Source organism: Helianthus annuus, chromosome 17, assembly GCF_002127325.2.
Source record: "Helianthus annuus cultivar XRQ/B chromosome 17, HanXRQr2.0-SUNRISE, whole genome shotgun sequence".
NCBI lineage: Eukaryota > Viridiplantae > Streptophyta > Magnoliopsida > Asterales > Asteraceae > Helianthus > Helianthus annuus.
The window spans coordinates 163,256,303-163,279,062 of NC_035449.2; the positions used below are offsets into that span (position 1 = coordinate 163,256,303).

Below are 22,760 nucleotides of genomic sequence, written 5' to 3' on the forward strand. Positions count from 1 at the left end.
CTGTCCGGGTCTCCCGATGATCACGTCATAGCTTGAGGGGATGTTGATAACCACAAAGGTTAATGATTGGGTTCTTTCTTTTAACCCTTCGCTGAAACGAACATCAAGGGTTAGCTGCCCCAAAGGCTTGAGGGGTATGTCAGCGATACCTTTTATAGAGGTTCCAGAAGGTTGAAGCCTTGAACGTTCTTCATTGCTTAAACGGTTGAAGAACTTTTCGAACATGATTTCAGTGGCTGCCCCAGTATCTATGTATGCCTTGCACGTTTGCAGTGTTCCCACGGTGGCTTCTACCACGAGAGGACTGGGAAGTGGGTCCTTCTTCGTAGGGGGGAAGCAGACACACTGAAGCTCCCAGGCTTCCAACCGCTGCCTCTTGTGAGGAATCTTTTCATCAGAGTATACCATATTGACTTCCTTTCCCTTGCCTTCAGCCATCTTGTCTCGAACTCCTTTTACCAAATGAGCGAGTTCTCCTGACTTAACAGCCTCTTCAATTCTCTTTTTTAGTTGGAAGCAATCATTGGTGTGGTGACCCTTTTCTTCATGAAACTCACAGAACTGCATGGAGTTCTCATTTTTTCTGATTTTGGGTAGAGGCCTGGGAGGTCTAAAGTTTTGTTTGACTTCTTCCGTTGCCAGGATTTCTTGAGGGGTTTTTGTGAGGGGAGTGAAACTTATGCCTTTTTCTCTGCTTGAAGGGTTCCGACCTTCAGACCTTCGAGGGTCTGAACCCTTTGGCCGCCTGTCATAAGAGTTAAAGTTTCCCCTCTTTTTAGCTGGGCTATTGCTTCGCCAGCCGGATCCTCTTTTCCTTTGTTCCTTGATGTCTACAGCTTCCTCTCCCCGAATGTGAGCTTCGGCCCTTTCAAGGGCTTCTTCCAAGGTTTTGGGCAGAGACTTGTTGAAATCTCGTGTGAGGTATTTAGAGGTTATGGCATTCATAAAGCCAGCCACTCTCATTTTCTCGTCTGCCCCTACATAGGTCAGACCTTCCTTTTTGTATCGTTCAATGAATGCTCGAAGACTTTCATCATCACGTTGTTTTATCTGGAAGATCACCGTCGCGTCTTTGACATATCGCCTTTGTTGGGAGAAGTTTGCCAGAAAACCCCTGCTGAGGTCATCAAAGCTTCGAATGCTTTGAGCAGGTAGGTCGTTGAACCAGATTCTGGCGGATCCAACAAGAGTTTGCATGAATATTAGGCAATATTCAGCGTTTGACCATTTTTCTATTCGGGCTGCACCAGTGAAGATCTGGAGATGGTCCTCAGGATCTTCAGTCCAATCATACGTTCTGATGTGGGACGGCATCTTGATCTTTGATTGGAAATCATAATCGGCTATCTGCCTTGAGAAGCATGAAAGGTTACTTGGCTTATAGGGTTTAGCCAAGTCCTCTTCAGTCCTTGTATCTATATTGTTACTATTGCCGTGATTCCCCTGAGTGGCTAACACTTGATTAAGGAAGTGTTGCCACCGGAAGTTGGCCATCATCTGGGTCATCATATTGGGTACGAGGTTGAAGCCTTGAAGGCTTCCTGGACCAACCGAGCAGTTTATTCCGAGAGGAGTGCTCATAACAGCACTTCGTGCTAAAGGGAGCACGGACAGGGCTTGCTCCCATGAGGTTGTTACAGAAGCTGGATAGCTTGTTACTGGGGATTGTAGGAGCTGGTCAAGTGTTAGCTCGTGTCCCAAAGGAGCACCACTAGTAATCGGTTGGGAAGAGAGGATAGGATGCACCGTAGGATTTGTCATAGTGGACAGATAAGGGTGAGGGTTTGGAGGGTTGCTGGGACTAGCCTCACTTCTTGCGGTAAAAGGAGGTAGGGGTGGTCCGGGAGACAGCGTTGGTTCAGGTTCGTCATAGTCTAAACGAATCCTTATACCCTTTTCCCTTTCTTTACTCACATGCTGGTTAAGAAGTGACCTTAACTCAAGGAAATTATTTGCGACCCCCTCGGGGGTAAGTTCAACACGTGCTGGGGTGTCAGATACACCGACATTGGGAGATGGAACCCCAGATTTGGACGGAGTTGGTGTGTTGAAGGTAAGGAACTCGGGTGTGCTCCCCGGAGTCGAGAAAGATGTTGGTATAGCCACATGAGCTTGGCCACTACCCGGGGTGGAAGTGTTTGGAATCTGATTTACTTCTCCCGGAGATCCACTTTCAGACATGGTGACTTTAAGTGAAGAGAGCTACACTACTAGGTCTTTTTTGAGAAGAAATAGCGGCGTAGCCCCACGGTGGGCGCCAACTTGTTGATGCAACAAACACGAGACTAAAGATAGTAGCTGAGTTGGTTAGGCAAAAAGGTTGAAGGGTTCAACCTTGCCTAACGCAGGTCGCGGGGTCCCCCTACGTTTGCAAGACGTGGAAGGAGGTTTACTAGTTTGTAGTTGTTGTTTGCTGAAGATTCCTTCTCTGAGATGTTCTCAGATCCAGAAGTGAGAGCAAACGGAATGTGTGTGGTGGATGTGAAAAGGAGTGACTTGTACGTAAGCAAGTCCTCCACACGAATGACCAGAGATTAGAGAATCTGAGCTGATCAGGGGATGTCTTCTGGAGTAAATGAAGTGTCATTTTATAAGGGAAGACATCTTCCAAAGTGGCATGTATTAGACTAGTAATCCTGCTTGCAGTGGAGGGTTTCCCCTTTTGGGGTTGAAGGCTTTTGACCCGTGGGTAATAGCGTGTATTGTGCAGACCTGCTTTGCTTTTGCGGCCGAGGGTTGGTGAAGCGAGCTCCGGATGTGGCTGACCACTGTTTCCTCCTCGCTTTTTCCATCTTACAGCTTTTTAACCATTAAACCGTTTAACCATTTAAGCATTTGCATATTTAGTAACTTTATTTAGTCTTAGGCTACCCCCGTCATCAAGCTACTTAGTAAAGTGATTTGACAACTCATTGTTTTGCTTTTAGTAAATACACGTAAAGTAAAGGGTTACTTATTCTTTCACTTATAGATAAAATCCAAAACCATATATGTGGTGTATATTTTATAACATATCAAAGAGACATGTTTTTATCTGGATACATATTTATTTTCTAGAAATAAACCACATTTTTATGATGATTACCATTACATATAGTATAATCATTTTTACATCATGATTCATGTTATCACGTAAAGGTCTTACGCATAGTGAATATCTCCTTTACACAAAGAAAATCACTGTTATTTCAAGGGAACACATGAAGTAATCCTCCATTGTATAAAAAAAACAGTAATAAAAAATAAAACCCAACTCCTTGCAGTTGATAAAATATTTTTTCTTTTCCTTACATAAAACAAAGGAAAAATAGTACATTTGAGAAAAGACAAGTACACCACTTCCTCAAACTTATCTAAATATTCAGAGAGGAAAGACAAAAACATTTGTGCATGATTTTGGATATGGAAAATAACATATCAGGTGTAGTCACATTCCAAGCCTTTTTCATGACACTTTAAGGATCCAAGGAAAAAGCTACATTATAGCATACTTTTCTACATCGACATTTGAGGGAAAACAAACAACCCATGACACTGTGATACATCCACACAATGCAAAGAATTATATATTGGGTCTACATGCTGAAAACCCTAGTCAAAGTATGCCTTCATGAAAACAAACTTAAAAAACAGCAAAGCTCAGTTACAAATAAAACGCACACATTGATTGTCATATCGCACCATCATTGTTTGGTATGGATACAAGGTGCAAAATATGGCTTTTGTCATGCGTCGGACATTACTTCCATCGGTTTTGATCAAAACATTGCTAAAAATAGCTAAATAGCTCTCTTCGCCGTATACACGACTATCTCACATACATGTTACGTTACCATCGTCAACACGTATTACCGACAACTCGTCTACTCAAAATGCCTAGCCATATCAGACTTATCATCCATGTGGCTTGAAACAGTAAATTTACAAGTTTTTCGGTAACTAGTAAGCACGCATTCTTAAAAAAACCATGCGTACGATCTACTAGACAAGAAAAGATTTACAAATTATAAATTGTAAATACATACGTCATGCATGGATTAACATATCATGTATTTAAAAAATAATGTTACAAATTCTAATGCATAAAGGACATACATATGGTGCGCAACTTTTTAAATAAATAAATAAAAAAGAATAAGAAGTCAAAAGTTCTTGCATAGAGACATGTAGCTTGTGGATACATAGAAGCGACTTCCTCAAACTGTCTGCTGAAGCAGGGAAGCTGCCTAAGGAATCAACGGAGCAGCCCACCATGTTATCAAAACGCGTTAATTAGGAGATTTTTTGCAACATTGGAGCACGGGTATAGGAGTCCCAAAAAACCTCAATGGTCGAAGCCTTAAAAAATTCATCGTCTAAGAGGTAAGTAGACTTCGACCCATGAACTTTCACTTATTGACTCTCCACAAATTAAACACCACGCTAATGGACTATGGCACTAACAAGTCATACCTCGATTTCATCTAATTTAAAGTGCCTAATGATAAAAAGGGCTTCCCCAATCTTAAGAAAGCTTTTTTTTTTTATTAATATCTCCACAAGTTTGCCTCATATAATGATTGATTCAAAGTAATTATACACTCTATTAATTGGGATAAGGCAACTTTATAGGAATATCAATGCTTGTCACCAAGCACCAAATAATAAATTCTCACACCTAGCATTATTTAGCATTGTTACGAGGTACTTTTATCTTATCCAAGCACCAAATGCAAAGCTTTTTGACCTTACAAGAAACTATCGAAGCTTCTACTAGAAACAAAAAAAGCTACCCAACACCGATAAAAACAAATTTATCATCATACTGGAAAAGTTGACCGTTACCAGCAGAGAAGGTAACCTTCTAACATGAAAAGTTGTTATTACTAAGAAGCTGGCCATTCAGCACGAACAATTGGCATTCTTGCACAAGAAGCCCTACTCGAATAGAGAAGAAGCTCTGCCTTTTTCTTCTTCCAAGTATCATTTTGTTAATTCAATATATGGCAAACATAAACGCACAAACACCAGAAAACTTCCCTTTGCTTAAAGTTTCCTAGATCAAGTAATTATGCATATACTTAGTGAAAATATGAATGAAATAACTGCGACACCTGATGGCAAGAAAGTACCAAGGTATTGTAACGAAAAACACCTCAAGAAATTCATAGCCTGAATGACTAATTTAATGACAAAAACAAACTTGTACTTGGCTATATTCGTTTAATGGAAACAAAGATAGCACTTTTGCTAAGAAATTTAACATTGTTCTATCATAAGGGTGAGCTACTCCAAACAAAGCTCCATGGGATCCGACGCTATATCTACCCATGAAACGGGGGATGAGCTCCTAGGCCATATCGCTCAACAGGGAATAAGGCGCTATACCTTCCTGTATACAGGGTGAGTTCCTAAAACAATACAACTTCATGGACTCAAGGAAGCTTCTTCCAGTTTCTTTACGAACAATAAAAATAAGCACAAAAACAACTTATTCCCTTGCAAAAAAGCAAGTAAACACAAACTTATAAGGAAAGAAATAAATTAAACATTATGAAATCACAAAGAAAGTCTATGAAAGAGGGTAAGCACCTCACACCAATTCTGCTTCATAGGCTAACATTATAAAACGTAATAAGCTTATGTCCAATATACCACAATAACAAAAATGAAATGTGGACTAGAAAAAAGATAGAACTACAACAACTTGCATTGATTCTCTCCTAGAAAACTCAAACCAGGTGACTGCAGCACTTAGTTTTGAAATTTTTGTGGGTAAAGACATTGCAAAACACAAAATACAACTGTTAACGAACTAAAACGTAAATTCTACCATGACACATGCCAAACACAAATTTGATAACAAAATATCACAGAAAGAAAAAGAAATATAAACACACAAGTGCAAAAACATAAAGGGAAGCTAAAAACGCAGCTCCCATTCCATTAATAAAGATAACATGAATCTAAGCTCAATAGAAAAAACAAGGAATCAATCCTCGAAGTCAACAAACTACATTGATTCGAGCGGGGTTTCGATCATAATGGAAATAGATGCACCCTCACCAACAAATATGTCATCAAATAGAGACATAGGAAAGCACAGCGAGCAATACCTCACTTAAGCAAAGTTTGACCTTCTCGTGTCAAAAAACAACGATTAGGCATAAGCTTCTAAAATAGAGGGCTTATTCACATATCTAGACAACTTGAATATAAAAAGAAGACTGATACTCATTCTTACACTTTAATGAAAGGAAACTTCTGATATAGGTATTGAAATAAAATAACCTCCATCAATGAGAAGCTTATCTTAGCATAAAAGAAGCTCACCTTTATAAGAAAGAAGCTCACCAACATGCACCATGCACAAGAAGCTCATTCCTATACACACTTCACTTCTTCCTGCTTGGTACATTGCTTATATCAACATCACAACACTTCAAATACCAAAAGATTTTTGGGGAAGGTAAGCTGCTTCATTTATAAACAAAATCCGTGAGCTCTTGTCTAGCAAAAAGTAAAGGGCTAGAACAAAGCTCCAAAGGTCATTGGGACACGCAACCAAGACGCTCACATAAATAGGGCTTACCATGAACATTGGGGTTATGCATCAACAACATACAAGGCACGTAGTGAACTATTAGAACTTATGTTCAAATCCATTAATTACTTGCCTATAGTAAAGTCCACTAATGCGATAATTCCATTTATGCATGGACATTTAGACACCATTCAACAAGGATAGGCAGCTTCAGAAATATATATATAACCATTTCTCATAAGATAGAAACGTCCCTTATGTGGAACAAAGCTCACATGCGGCCTCGAAGAAATCATAGCTTCCCTACTATGTTGTCCTATCATGACAAAATCAAGCAAGCTGCCACACTAGATTTGTTAAGATAACTAAAGAAACTTGAGATAGAAGCTTAGAACCTTTAAAACACCAAAGGAAGCCGAAGAGCTTAAAAATCTTCACGACAAACTCAAACGCTTCACATCAAGCTTAAAAGCTTAGAAGCAAATAAGCCCCAAAAGCAACATAGAAGCTTCATACAAGACGAAAAAGATTCATAGTTGATAGCTTCTTTCGATAAAGCTTCTCCCGATAGCTTCTTCCGATAAGCTTCTCCTGATAGCTTCTTCCGATAAGCTTCTCCTGATAGCTTCTTCCGATAAGCTTCTCTCAATAGCTTCTTCCGATAAAGGTTCTCCTGATAGCTTCTTTCGATAAAGCTTCTCCTGATAGCTTCTTCCGATAAAGCTTCTTTTGATAGCTTCTTCCGATAAGCTTCTCCTGATAGCTTCTTCCGATAAGCTTCTCCTGATAGCTTCTTCCGATAAAACTTCTCCTGATACCTTCTCCCGATAAGCTTCGCATATGATAGCTTCTCCCGATAAGCTTCACATATGACAGGTTCTCCTAATAAGCTTCACATATGATCGCTTCTCACAATAAAGCTGGTCGCTAACAACTTTAGACATCAGCTTCTTTCCATGAGCTTTATGACTACATAACTTATCATTGGAAGCTTCATCCTTGACCAGATAACTTATGAGTCATAAGCACCCATAACTACGTTATGACTACTTATGACTGGGGGGCTGATGACGTGGGTGCCCTGAGGCTCCCACTCAGCAAAGTCGGGAAGCAGGAAGCTGGGAGCTCCTTGTCGGGAGCTTAACAGCCCAAACAGAAGAACAAGCCTATTGGGCCAGCCCGACCCATCATAACCAAGCCCACTAGGGTTAAAAGGTGACATGCCTATAAATAAGAGGGTCCACCCTCTACTTCAATCATCCCACCTGGCTTGGGCATTCCAGCCATTTACTCTCTCTCTAGAATCTTACTCTCTCTAGAATCTCATTCTCTCTCTAGAATCACATATTCTCTCTCAAGAACACAAGTCACAAGGCTAAGCTGCTTCCCCTCTGAGCTGCTAAGGTCACGAGCTCATGAGGGACTACACCAACAGCTCCTAGTCACGAGCTATGCAACCTGGAATCACCATAGCTGCTAGCTAACCGCTGGATCTCGACCACAAACTCCATAAACATTCTCTATCTCTCTTATACTTACTCATACATCTATGCTTTATGTCTATACACTATTCTTGGATAGATTACTAATGTTTAGCGTCGGAGGGTGGTCCAGTAACGAGTTCTTTCGTGATGTAGGTACAAGCTAGGAGGTGACGAGGATGAGCCGAGGAGCGTTCATACCTTCCCGTGACCTTATCCTTGTTGTTTCAACAAGCCGCAACACCATCCGATAGCGAAACGAATTTGACCGAGAAGCTCTCACAATACACCCTTATGAAAGAAGCAAAACAAGAACGGGCGATAGAGTTGTCGAATATAAAAAAGAAACGTGAGGAAGACACCATAGCATTGGTAGCGGAACAACGTGGGGCGGTGAAACAACTTTTGTATGATTGGGATACGGAGACGTTTACTAAGTCACATGACCATGCTTCACCCGAGATGTTTCCGTTTATTCTAGCCCGGAAACGGGAGATCGCGGAAAAATATAATTGGTCATGCCCTTTCTAATTTTTTAGTTTTATGGTTTATGTTTTAATTTTCTAGTTGTAATTTTATTTTGTTTAATATATGTTTTATTTATTTTTAATGCATAATTTCTAGAAATAAAAAAATTATAAAAAAAGAAAATAGGGAGTGAAGAAGGGAGTTGACATGACACGAGGTGATTGGCTAGATGAAGAGTTTACCACTCCCCATGTGTTTGAACAACCTTTCCACCCTAAAGTAGTTTTAGAATCGGTATGGAGGTCGAGTAAAAATACAGTTTAAAGGCAATTCGTTATTGACACGCTAGGTCCTTTTTAAGCGTTTAGATAGTAATTATTTGAGTAATAATCAAATGAGTTCATACATACGAAACAAGTGATGTTGAGTTCAAGGCAACAATAACTATAACGATGCATAACAACTTCCAAGTTGACGATTACAAAATAAAGGATCAACTGCTATCTATGCATTTAAAGTCAAACAAACAATTTACAATTAATTTGGATTTAAAAAGAAGATTAGGGATTGCTAATGGCACAAGAATGTGAAAGGTTTTCAGTGAAGTCAAAATCAAACAAAGGTTAAAAATATATATTAATTTTAACACAACGCAAATATTCCAGCTATACCAACCATTCAGACAATTTAAGGCATTTATCTCCTATGAAAGCTGCAAATCAGGCGAGGGCCACAAACTACTTAAGAAAAGTGCACAACTGAATCAAGCCTAATAACAAACTTATGTTGATCAATTCGGCCATAAAACTGCAAGCACAAAAGTAGATGCACACCATGTAACTGAATTCTGCATCAAAAGTTCAAATAAAATCAACTAGATGCATTGTAGAATGCAAAGTTTGCATCAAGATTTACCAGAGATGAAAACAATTTGCATCCTGAACAGCTACGGGATTCTTGATCTTTTATAATTCCCTCAAACAATTTGCATCAAAACTTACCGATGTGAAAACGAGTTCAATGACGGCTACTGGTTCAAGCAATCAAAATGCAAATCCTTAGTCAGAATCGTCGTATTCCAATTCCTACAAAACAAAGATTTTAATTATAATTCTTGTTATATTTTCATGTGTCCTTCATACACTAATCATCATACAACAAGGTACTAAAGTTGCCATTATACCCATATATATTCACATATTTACGAATAAATTATGTTAACTCATTAAACTGCCACTAACAATAGTGTGAATAGTAATATAGATTAACAAAACTGTAATCCAGAAACTAACTCGAAAAACTATATTCGTGGTGCTTTCACAATAGGTTTTCATCCTATTAATAATTTAAAAATTATAATGTACAACACAGTAATTCAAAAACTATCAAAATTTGGTAAAGTAGCCCTCTTTAATCATTTTTTAAAACGAGTGTTTATATTATAATCATAAATAAAAGGTAACTAATTACCTGAGGTGGAGGCAATTTTCAAGTAAGAAAACCCTTTGTAAAATGGATTTCACAAGGCTCAGACTATCCGGACACCTTCTGCGCCTATTTTCACACTTTTTGAAACCTAGACGCCTCGTATAGCTCTATACGAGGCGTACATGCACTGAATTCGATGGGGTCTCAGAGGGTGTCAGGCACGTTGTTTAAGGAACCCTATACGCAGGGTATAGGGCTATACGAGGCGTCCATGTTTGGTTTTTTTTTTTTTTGGCTGAAATGAGGGGTGTTTTGGTGGGTTTTGGTATGGTTTTTTGGATAGTTTTTGAAGATGTGTTTTTTTGTTGAAATTTTTTTTGGTTTTAAAAAAAGTTATTTTTCTTTTTCACACTATAAAAAGTTTTTGTTTTTTTAAAATTAACTATTTGCCTTTAAAAATCGTTCTTTTTTGGTTTTTAAAAAAGTTTTGTTTTTTTTTTTTTTTTTGTTTTTTACACTATAAAAAGTTTAAAAAAGTTTTTGTTTTATATCGATTAAATCAACTATTTTAAAAATCGGCTCTTTAAATATGTTATATTGATTAAATATTATATTGTTTTTAACATTTTACTTTTTTAAATATTATTCTTTCGATTAAAATTTTATTTCTTTCAAATATTGTTTCCGTATTATATTCAGGGGGTTATATTGTTTCCGTATTATCTAAATTTAAAACAACAATCATTAAGTAACCGAATAACTGAAAACAAACATAAATATGACATATATAAGATAACTGTTTACATCCATAACAAAAATATATAAGATAAGTTTGTACATCCATAATAACAATAAAAACAACAACAGGTCTATGCATCCAAATCCGAATCTGAATCCTGATGCTGCTGCTGCGGCTGGTGCTGCTGATGTGGTGCTCGAACCGGTGGAAGCGGTATCGGGGGCCATCCCTCTCTCTCTCGTCTATCCTGCTCCGCCCGTACCAGCCAACCTACCAAATCGTCGAGCCTGTCAAGCCTGGCTCGTACATCCGGATGTAGCGCAGCTCCTGGGGCACGACCTCGAATAACGTGACGTGGAAACTGAGGTGCCCCGGCAGGTGGCGGTGGCTGTGGCTCCGCTGCACCGTCTAGATCCTCCGGAGGGTCCTCCACGGGCACTACATCAGCAGGATCTGCAGGAGGATGAACGGGCTCGAAATGCTCTGGTAGGGCCTCCTCTGTCCATACGCCCCCTTCGCGGTTTTTAAACCGCGGGCCAACGGGGAACCTCTTGATAACCCTCATCCCCCATAGCGACTGCATACCCATCCGCGTCGGCATGATGGCCGGCGTCCGTAGATGTGGGTCCTGGTGTGGTACGAGGCCCAATAAACGGGCAATGACGGTCACGTACGCCCCGCCATACAAAAATCCGCGCTCCTGCCGGTGATGGCTGGAGGCGAAGTACTGGGCTAGACCGTGTGCTAGCGCGCACGGCCTCCTATACAACAAACAGTAAAGGAAAAAAAGATCTGTGGTCGTACACCACTCACGGCTGTAGCCGCGCGCTGAAATAGAAGTGGCGAGCAAATGGTGCAGATACCTGCAGATAGTGTTAGCGAAATACAAAAACAGAGATTAATAAACAGTGCATATAATCACAATAATTGCAATAATAAACGTACATACCTGTATAGTGGGTCCCTAACAAACGACACCCTCCCCTTCGACTTTTCGTGCTCCCAATGATCCGCCCCCGCAATCACCTGCCAAAACCCTACAAGAGTGGGTTTTTCAACCACCACTAGCCCCGCTGTGTAAATCTCAGTCTCGATCTCCTCCTGCATGTATAAACCACAATGCACCGCAAACTGTGCTAGCGTCATCGAACGCATAACGCCAGCAAGCCTGAAAGAAACCTCAGGCGGATGGGGAGCACCTGGGTACGGAAGCGGCACTGGCTCCCCAGGAGGGTGAAATGTGAATGACGAAAGGAACTCGACCAGCAGCTCCCTGTAGGTCGGCGTGTGCGCCAAATCAAAAAGACGATGCCACGGCGAATCGATAGGTATAAACCGACGCACTCTCGGCGTCTCAGCAATCTCCTCCATCGCATCCCAGTCGATCGATGCATGCGATCCAACGTGCATCCTCCTAAGCTTCTGGCAATGACGGGCGGCGTCAGTGCCGTCGGGAAACTCAAGATATGGATGCCCCTGCAGCGTATCCACAGGCGGTCGCTGTCTCCGTCGTGGACCCTGCTGAACCGGCTCTATGTGAATGTAATCGCTCGGTATCAGATTGTCCTCCATAATAAATATTGTATACGTATACAAACAATAATAAATAAAACAATAATAAATAAATAAATAAATAATAATAATAATAATAATAATAATAATATAATAATAATATAATAATAATTAATAAATAATAAATAACAATAATAATAATGTTTTTAATAATAATAATTAATAAATAATAATAATAATAATAATAATAATATTTAATAACAATAATAATATTAATAATAATAATAATAATAATATAATAATAATATAATAATTAATAAATAATAAATAACAATAATAATAATGTTTTTAATAATAATAATTAATAAATAATAATAATAATAATAATAATAATATAATAATTAATAAATAATAATAATAATAATATTTAATAATATAATTAATAAATAATAATAATAATAATAATAACAATAATAATAATTAATAATAATAATAATAACAATAAACAATAATAACAATAATAATAAAAAAAAAAAATTCAGACCCTCGTATAGCCCTCGTATAGGGCTATACTCGGCGTCCTGTTCTACAAGTTCATCATCATCCTCATACTCAAACCCCCAAAACCCAACAAAATTCAAATTTAGGGCAAACCTACGGTCTAAAGGCATAAACGAGACAAAAATACTTAACTACGGGATGAAATACGTACCGGTGATGCTTCGATTCTTCAAAAATACGGTTGAAAATACGTCCGAGGCGTATAGATCAAGCAGCAGCGTATGTGTGTGTTTTTTGTTTGGGTGTGTGATCTGTGTCGTCTAGGCCCCCCCCTTGTTATACGAAGCCTAGACGCCTCGTATAGATCTATACGAGGCGTCTATTCTTTTTGTTAAATGACCATTTTGCCCCTGTTTAACCCTCCGTATAGCCTTTTTTCAGGGGCAAAATGGTAATTAACCAAACCAAAAAGATATTTCTGGAATGGTTAATTACCATTTTGCCCCTGAAAAAAGGCTATACGGAGGGCTACACAGGGGCAAAATGGTCATTTAATAATACTTTTTAATAATTAAAAAAGGAAAAGGTGAAAAAGTAACCGCCTCAGTTGTACTCCTCGTACAGACCTGTACGCATCGTACAGGCTTGAAATTACCTTTGAGCCCCTGCTAAATGGCTATACTGGGGTCTAAACAGGGGTAAAATAGTAATTAACCAAAAATATTTTCAAAATTCAAATTTAAAAGAAAAGAATTGTTACCGCTCAAATAGACGCCTCGTACAGGTCTATACGAAGCGTCCATTTTCAAAAAATTCAAATTTTGAAATTCAGATATTCAAAATTTAAATTTTCAAAAACCCGCTCTGATAGACGCTCAGTATAGCCCTATACGAGGCGTCTGGTTTAAAAAATTCAAATTTTGAAATTCAGATATTCAAAATTTAAATTTTCAAAAACCCGCTCTGATAGACGCTCAGTATAGCCCTATATGAGGCGTCTGGTTTAAGTGAAATTACTTTTTAGCCCCTGAAATAAGCCTAGATTGGGGGCATATCAGGGGCTAAATGGTCTTTTGTGCAACAATATACGAGGGGTCTAGTTCTGTACGAGTCGTATAGTTGTATTTTTTGTAGAAAATTATAGAAAAACACTATTAATTACAAAAAAATACTATTAATTACAAAAAAATAGTATTAATAACAAAAAAATACTGTTAATTACAAAAAAAATAGTATTAATTACAAAAAAATACTATTAATTACAAAAAAATACTATTAATTACAAAAAAAAATACTATTAATTACAATAAAATACTATTAATTAAAATAAAATTCTATTAATTACAATAAAATACTATTAATTACAAAAATCATTCTTCCGTGTAACTATCTATGTAATTAAGACTGGGTTTGATCTTGGCCGAGGATTCATTATCGATGTATACCATTCTAGACGTGGCAAGTACATATCTTCCCATTGTTCTGTATGGGGTCTTCGGTGGGTCAACCATAGCCCGTGTGCTGGTGGCATAGGATAATCCCCTTCCAGCTTAACATGTATGAAGTGGTTCTCGTTAACATGTGTAAGCGTTATGAATAATGGTTGTTGATTAGCCGGAGGACTTAGTATTGGGAAGTAAGTGGAACTCGCACCCATGGTTGTCGTTAACAGGTGCACCCCGATACCGTACGTTTGTGCAATAAGAAGTCCTGCAAAGGGGAAGTCCATCCAGTGATTCTCCCCACAACCGGCCACTGAATCCCAAATTAGGCCCTGACGATGCGTGTAAAAATAACCATCAGCCCATGCTTCAAATATTGGGAACCAGATCGATTCGTTCTGATCCATTTCTTGGACAAGGTCCCTCCTAATAAGCCCCCATGAACTCTGATCCATCCCTAAGCCCACAGCCACAGACCGAAACCCACAATGACCGTCCGGCATCACATCTCGTATGCACGAGACGTACGGATGGAACACTGGCGGAATGTCAGACTTAAACCGTTCGATGATTCCCACGTACTCGTCCCCAATGATTAAAGGAAAACCGTGATCATCTCGTGTCTCTTTCTTCTTAGAACTCTTTGAACGGCTTAGGGTCGCTTTGGGTTTTTGGGACCTTATAACCGACTGTTGTGAGGCCTGAGACGGAACGTACGAGCTGTGGCGAGGTTTATCATACTTACTTTGTCGTGAACCTTCAAAGCACGTGTTTGCATCACCGAAGGAGCTTCTCCTCAATTCTTCATCTATACGAGAGGCCTCGTCCAACCTTTCTTGTACCTGCTTTGTTGTTGGTCGGCCACGAGTATTTTGTTGGACAACCGGTGGTTTCTTGGTAGATTTCGTTGGAGTCAACACCGCTTTAATCTTTGAAAGCAGGCTTTTTTGCTGAGCTGGGGGGTGCGACTGTAATTGTTGTCTAACAACATCTAGCTCTTCGACCACGTCAAGGGAGTCGTCTATCAATTTACAACTTTGGAAGTTAAGTTTCCGCCAGAAGACGTCTATGTCTTCGAGTTGAATCGGACGCTCTGCACGGTTAAAAACAATATTGTTTAAGTAAAATGAAAAAAAGGAAATATATCACACAAGTGTTGTACGTTCAACAATTATTACCTTCACGCATGTACTTTTCTATCCTACAAGCACAGGGCAACCCACAGCTGTGCCACATTTGGCAACCACATGATGAATTAAAGCGCTCCAAGACATCTAGCTTCCTAATTGCCTCTCCATGCAACAAGTCAAGGGCTTTGTGGGATACTTTTCCAAGTAGGTGTTGAAACATCAGGTGTTTGTGGTGTTTCATTGTTTTTTCGATGCTTTCTCGAAAAGTCTTCCTTATTTCACCGAACTGTGTCTCAACAATATCCCGAACACAACCAACTATACGGTCCAGCGAGCTCTTATCTTCGACGTATCTCTTTAAGTTGGCATGTTGGCTCTCAACTCTGTTTGTAGTACGATTACCAAAGTTGCGCCTCTTATCAGTCCACGCAAAGACAAACATCTCCTTATAGTCTTTTAGCCAGTTATCGTACACGTATTTGAAGACTCCTAAAAAGTAAAAATAATTTAATAAAATTTGCATAGGTGAGTCGTATGTTATTAGAAAAACTTACTAGAACGTTTGCACTCCACAAGTCGCTTTCGCATGTTGCGCAAGTGGTAGTCGTAGATGGGTATGGATGGAGACTCAATCAATGTCCCCCAGAATGACATAAATTTCTTCCAGTCGTCGTCTGTGAAGGCACCCTTGCAGTGCTTCATAACATTCTGTTGTATGTGCCACCTGCAAAGAAGCCTGGAGGCGTCTGGAAATACTTTAGCACACGCGCCCATAAGGGCTAGGTCTCTATCCGTTAAAATCACACGTGGCTCCATACATTCATCCAACATTGACTTAACCCTCTCAAGCACCCACACAAAGTTATCACCCCGTTCTTTACTAACAACGGCATGCGCGATAATAAACGATTTGTTGGTAGGCGTCATACCAACAATCTGGATAAAGGGCATATTGTATATGTTTGTCTTGTACGTTGCATCGATCATCATGACGTGGGGGAATGCACGCCACATGACTCTCGAGTCCTGATGAAGAAAGAAGATCTCTGTTACGATCTCTGTTCCGGGTTCTTCCCGTGTCTCGTAAATAAAGTCGTTGTTTATCAGCACATTTTCTAGTGACTGCATGGGAGTCAATCCTTGTCTTTGTTCGGCTCTAATATTCGCTACAACGTTTTGAACGTCTTTCTGAACATGAAACCTGTCGGGGTCCTGCTTCCTTATCGTTTGAAATATTTTGCGCGGCTCCATGTTTTGAGCTGTCAGCTGCTCGATCAGTTTCATTTCGCTTGGAGTAAACCTTCGCACAAACGCGTGGGCCGACAGGTCCTCACAAAGTTCGTGGTTATGTTCAATTGTTCCGTCTTTTATCTCCCAGGTTTCATACGGGTGGTTTCGGACAGCCAGCAGGTAAAACGGGCAACCGGTTTTTTTGCTTCCAGCTTTTCTAAGTGTTGCTGTACTCTGGTGCTCACCACCACGATCACATTCAAGCCATACCCTCCCGGTTCTTCCCCCGATTTTCTTTGATCGACGGGTGACAATAACGAAACCATCCGCATTTGCTATTTCTTGTATCCGTTTCTTTAGTTCATCTAAGGAGTTGAAAACCTGTAACATCGACAATATTAATAATAATAATAATAATAATATAATAATAATAATAATAATAATAATAATAATAATAAAAATAATAAAAATATTAATAATAAAATAGTAATTTATACCGTCTTTTTTAAGTACAGACTGTCCAGAATGGGAGGTGCTTCACCACCATATCTACCATATCCACCATAACCACCATATCCTCCAACGTCCGAATTGTTTTGATGAACGTAAGGAGTGCCCGGGGAAATGAATTGCTGATGATCACCGTCTCCTCCGTATCCACCGTATCCCCCGTATCCACCGTATCCACCGTATCCACCATATCCACTGTCTCCTCCGTATCCACCGTCTCCTCCGTATCCACGGTCTCCTCCGTATCCACCGTCTCATCCGTATCCACCGTCTCCTCCGTATCCACCGTGTCCTCCGTATCCACCGTGTCCTCCGTATCCACCGTCTCCTCCGTATCCACCGTCTCCTCCGTATCCACCGTCTCCTCCGTATCCATTAGCATGGTATGAGTCATCTACAGGAGCTGTTTCATCAACAGGAGGATGCTTGTTCAAATCTAGAAACGGGCTGTTTTGTTTTCCTTGTATACTAGACACAACCTCCTCTTGCTCATTAGAATCGGGAATGCCAGACTCCTCCAAAATAGACAACCGTATCATCATTAGTAAATAATAAACTAAAACAACAAGTAATTAAAACATTTACGCTAATAACTGTTACCGGAACGCTTTCGTGCCTCCACTTTTCGCTAGAATACTGCCCGAAGATATAGTTGTCGTCCCAATATGATGACATTTCAACACTCCGGGATGATAATAACGCAAAGACAAATAAAAGAAGAAACAGAATGTGAGTGTTTGTTTGTTGAATGCTCGGATGTGGACCAAGAACGCACTGTAGGTTGCATTTTATGTGAGCTAAAGACGCCTCGTATAGGTCTTTACTCCCCGTATGCCTTTAAGTCATGTCGGGCATAGTCTCATCATAGTCAAATCGGTCAGTCCAAGACGCCTCGTATAGACCTATACGAGGCGTCTAAGTACCTTCGTATTGACCCCTCGTACAGGGCTAGACTCCCCGTATAAGTTGACTGATGTGACGTTGTACGAGGTGCAGAAGCCGGTCGGGAAAAGCAAACCTATACGCCTCGTATAGGGCTATACGAGGCGTCTAGAAGGGTGTGGATTTAGGGAATAAGGTGTCTGAATATGTACACCCTTTCACAATGCGGGGAAGCCCTTGGAAGCTTAAGCACCTGTTCACAGAAACACGAGTCTTCTATGAGCAAGTCTTTTCAGGAGAACACTGTCACCGCGTTTAAAACCTGTGTGTTACCCAACATGTATTCCAGAAACTTTATATCACATGTATCCCCCTCGCAACTTAAAAACTTGATGGTTGTAAGGTTCGTTAGCATACAAGTAGGAATCAACATTGATTTTCCAGGCATTTGTTTCTAGCACATACAAAACAGAAAGTTAATCTCAATATCATAGATAATGATTAAAAAAAAAACTTTAACAAGTTCGAAGAAACATCAGCTAGTGAAACCTTGAAATCCCTCCAACCTACATAATCAATAATGAAAATCTTCAACTCGGGACAACTTTCAAGAAATTGAGTGATTTGTCCAGATTGCCATGTACCCTTCAACTCCAATTGCTTCATATTTGGAAAGACGGGCAGAGGTGAAGTGAATCCGAACTTTAACATTGAATAAGAGAGTTACAGTTAGTCCAAGAACGTGGATACAATCATTCAATAAAAAAAGGCCTTGCCTATTTGGACACCCTGCTTGCCTATTTGGACACCTTTAAGCCCTAGACGCCTCGTATAGGCCTATACGAGGCGTATAGGGTTACATCAAAGTCAGTGTCTGACTCATGTCACTTTTGGTTTGACTGCTTCAATATGACTCGTATAGGCCTATACTGGGCGTATAGGGCCCCTCGTATAGGTCTCATATGTGACCCTTTGCCCCTTATATGCCTCGTATAGGCCTATACTAGGCGTATTTAAGGGTTTTTTATTATTTTTTTAACAAACATTTTATACAATATTAATCGTTTTAGCAAACTTTTATACAAAAACAAGTTTTTTATTTTAAATAATTAATATTGGGACCCCTCGTTGGTGTTTTATAACCCTGTTTTGCCTCCAGTATAGGCCTAATTCAGGGGTTTAATGGTCTTTTGGTCCACATAAAACTTTTCTTTAAAAACAACTCAAATTACCCCACCAAAACACCCATTTTTTACTCAAAAAAACATCACCCTCAAAAAAACAATTAAATTACCCTACCAAAACATCCATTTTTCAACTCAAAAAAACACCAACGAGGGGTCCTAATATTAATTATTTAAAATAAAAAACTTGTTTTTGTATAAAAGTTTGCTAAAAAGATTAATATTGTATAAAATGTTTGTTAAAAAATAAAAAAATAAAAAAAACCCTTAAATACGCCTAGTATAGGCCTATACTAGGCATATAAGAGAGGCAAAAAAGACCAATTTACCCCAGTATAGGCCTAAATCAAGGGTTAAATGGTCTTTTTTCGCCTAGACGCCCAGTATAGGCCTATACGAGGCATATACGAGGCAAATAAGACAAAATATGACATAATCAAAGATTCTCTTGGAAATTGAAAAAGGTAATACGCCTCGTATAGGTCTATACGAGGCGTCTTGAAGGGTGTGGAAATAGGGAATTGGGTGTGTGAATATGTAGACCCTAAAAAAATACACTTACCTTTTCTATTGAAAGATTTTGAACTCCTCTGAGTTTGTTTAGTATACTAGCCCACATGAAATCAAATGTACAATGCAAACATGGAATCGATGCCTCAACCAAAGACGGTATATCTTCCATTTCAAAAAGCGAGCACAATGGTCCATCAACAAACAAGTATTCAAGTTTAGGGACGCGTATAATAATTTTGTCGTTCACAGTGTTGTAGTCTGATCTACATATTAGTTTCAGCCGTTTCACAGTAGGGATGTTCAATATGAAATTTTCTTCATCATTGCATGATACTTCCAAAGATAAACTTTCAAGCACTGGGCAGCCATTATTGACATGAGGACTTTGACACCCAACTGTTGGATTATTCGGGTTTGTTTACGGGTCACGCAGTTCACGGGTGGCAGGTTCAATTCGGAGCAGCAAGTTGCGGGTCAAGAATAGATTTGTTCGAGGGGTAAAAGGGTCAATTATGCCTGTTTTGGACGTGGGAAATCTTAGTTATTTTGGCTGCACGTTTATGTAGATTTGGTAAAGGGTTTGACCGAGTATAATGCAAGTGTACGTTGAGTTGGATGCATGGTACACGTTGCGCAGAATAAGAATTCAATATTGCACCGGTTCTTAAGGATTAAGTTTAGGTTTTTATTGTTTTAGATATACCCACGTTTGTATTTGTATGGCTATTTAAAGCCTCCTTTTTATTGATAAGAGTAACCCTTTTTTCATTTGATACAACTTTCTTCTTCGATATCCACTGCATATTATTTCTATTAACACATAAGTGAGTTGTTAGTGTGTGTTGTGACTTGTGTGTGGGGACTGGGGCCTGAACCAACACCAACAACGTCAAGACTTTTCAGACAAGGAAGATAGATCGTAGATGGAAACTCCCAACCTTTAAAATCAAAGGCATTAGGTTCTAATCTTAAGTCTGTCAGGGTCTTGCAGGCGAAAACGCTTAAGGGTAACTCAGATTGGATAACTATGACATTCCCAAAATTTTTATTTATATAGAATATATATAAACTTATGTTATTAAAAGGATGCATCATGGGTAAGTTGACCAATGGAAATATGAGTTACTTTGGGCAAGCGTAGGAACCATTTAATAATTAAATTATAAAAATACATTATATTTGAACCTACTCTGTTTTTAATGAAACTTGGTTCAAAATGTAGATAAAAATATGCTCGTCCTAATAGTGTATTTATTATTTTATAAAACGTCATGTTTTAAAAGTTATAAGCGCCAAATAAGTGAAGCAGCTAAATTAATTATAATATATAAATAAATAAAATAATAATAATCAAAATTTAATTTTAGTATACGTACATTTAAATAAAATAATAAAACAATTAAATTTTGCATTAAATAATAAATGCTAGGTGTATGTTTTCATTAAATGAGAAATGTTAGGTGTATACATGCATTGAATGCATGATGTACGTGTAGGCTTGAGGACACTTCAAAGAATTTGGAAATTTTAATATAAATAGGCATTCACAACCAGACTTTCAAGTTGCCCTCCCTTCTCTCTACATGTCGCCAATTCTCTCCCTTTCTCTAAAATTCTATACTGTTATTTTTATTATAATAATAATAAAGTGTTAAAAAGGAAAGGATTGTGAAGGCATTATCATCTCCCAATCTTAGCATTGACAATCATCGACAGCCTGTATTCCAGCTCCAATCCTTTAGTGTGTTTCCTCATTTAAGTCATTGTATATGCATATAAATAGGCCTTTTTGCTTCTTTGTAATACACACAACAATCAATACAAGCCTTTCTTCCAATAAAGTCTTCATGGTATCAGAGCAGTGTTTCTGATTCCTGAACACTTTGCTCATCATCTACAAACAATCCCAAACCAGAGAAACCCGTCTACAAAAATCAAACTCGAAAAAAAAAAATCATTACCAGTTCCGGCAAATCTCAGATCGTGTTTCAGTTCCGGCAAACCTCAACCCCGCCGCAATCAAACCTCAGATCTTGTTTCCTTTCCTGTTGGTTCAAGATCCAACAACCGCCACAACATCCGGCTACTAATCACCAGCTCCACCAACCAAAACACCGCCGCCGCCGCAAACCTCAACTCCGTCGATCTGAACATATACCATTGTTAATCCACCCTCCACCACCCATATCGTCCGCTGAAACCTACCACCACTCACCGTCTTCACGTGCCACCGATTACCACCACCTCCGCCACTCCTAACATCCACCAGTTGGTTGTGTGTTCTTCTTTTTTTTGGGTTTGAGTTATTTTTTGTTGTCTGCATAAAGAGGATAGAGAGAAAAAGGGTGGGTGACGGCTGATAAGTTAAATATTAGGGTTTTACTTGTGTTAAATAGGTGAGAGATGTGGTGTCTAGGAAAGAGAGAAGATAAACAAATGAAAAGGTGGGGAGTTGATGTAGAAACAGACAAAAGAAAAAGAAAAATAGGAAAGGCAAATGCGGTACATAACTCTTATAAAAAAAATAAATCGTGGATTTTCGATTGTGGGGCAACCGATACCATGACATATGAAATTTCTGATTTGGTGTCAACATCCAAACCGCAGAAAACTCATATTCAAACTGCGAACGGAGAGGTTATGCGTGCAGAAAAAGGGGGAACAATTGAAATCTCCCCAGCATTAAAACTCTCAAATTGCCTTTATGTTCCATCATTGTCACATAAATTACTATCAATCAGTCATGTGACAAAAGAACTAAATTGCGTAGTGCTAATGCATCCCACTTTTTGTATCTTACAGGATATCAGGACGGGGACGATTATTGGACGTGGCACTGAGCATCAGGGGTTGTACTATGTGGATGAGGTGGCTCAACAAGGTACTGTGATGCTAGCTCATGGAACTACAAACCGAGAAGCATGGTTATGGCATAGGCGTATCGGACATCCATCTTCTGGGTATCTACATCTTTTATTCCCTAAACTTTTTTCTCCTCGTGATAAAATAAATTGTGAAACTTGTTTTCTTGCTAAAAGCCATCGACAACCCTTCAAACCAAATAATACAAGAGTTAATGTACCTTTCTCATTAATTCATTCTGATGTATGGGGTCCGTCCCCTATTACGGGGGGACAAGTCTTTCGTTATTTCTTGCTATTCATAGATGATTGTACCCGTATGACGTGGGTCTATTTCTTGAAACATAAATCTGAAG

At 39.1% G+C, this 22,760-nt stretch overlaps 2 protein-coding genes and 1 long non-coding RNA gene across 3 annotated transcripts; all 3 read right to left on the bottom strand.

Annotated features, from left to right (window-relative positions):
* Positions 1-9,235: 9,235 nt before the first annotated feature.
* LOC110926337 lies at positions 9,236-9,555 on the bottom strand. The gene is made up of 2 exons (XR_002585155.1): positions 9,474-9,555; positions 9,236-9,319 (listed from the first exon to the last, which is right to left on the bottom strand). It is a non-coding gene; the product is annotated as an uncharacterized LOC110926337 (long non-coding RNA).
* Positions 9,556-14,042: 4,487 nt separating this feature from the next.
* LOC110923701 lies at positions 14,043-16,564 on the bottom strand. The gene is made up of 3 exons (XM_022167762.2): positions 15,779-16,564; positions 15,273-15,713; positions 14,043-15,187 (listed from the first exon to the last, which is right to left on the bottom strand). The coding sequence occupies exons 1-3, from the start codon at positions 16,506-16,508 to the stop codon at positions 14,043-14,045; spliced, it is 2,316 nt and encodes a 771-aa protein (XP_022023454.2). The 5' UTR covers positions 16,509-16,564.
* A 1,574-nt stretch (positions 16,565-18,138) lies between these two features.
* Positions 18,139-21,704, bottom strand: LOC110925163 (FBD-associated F-box protein At4g13985-like). Its single transcript, XM_022169132.1, has 4 exons — positions 21,638-21,704; positions 19,593-19,939; positions 18,417-18,548; positions 18,139-18,300 (listed from the first exon to the last, which is right to left on the bottom strand). The coding sequence occupies exons 1-4, from the start codon at positions 21,702-21,704 to the stop codon at positions 18,139-18,141; spliced, it is 708 nt and encodes a 235-aa protein (XP_022024824.1).
* Positions 21,705-22,760: the final 1,056 nt, after the last annotated feature.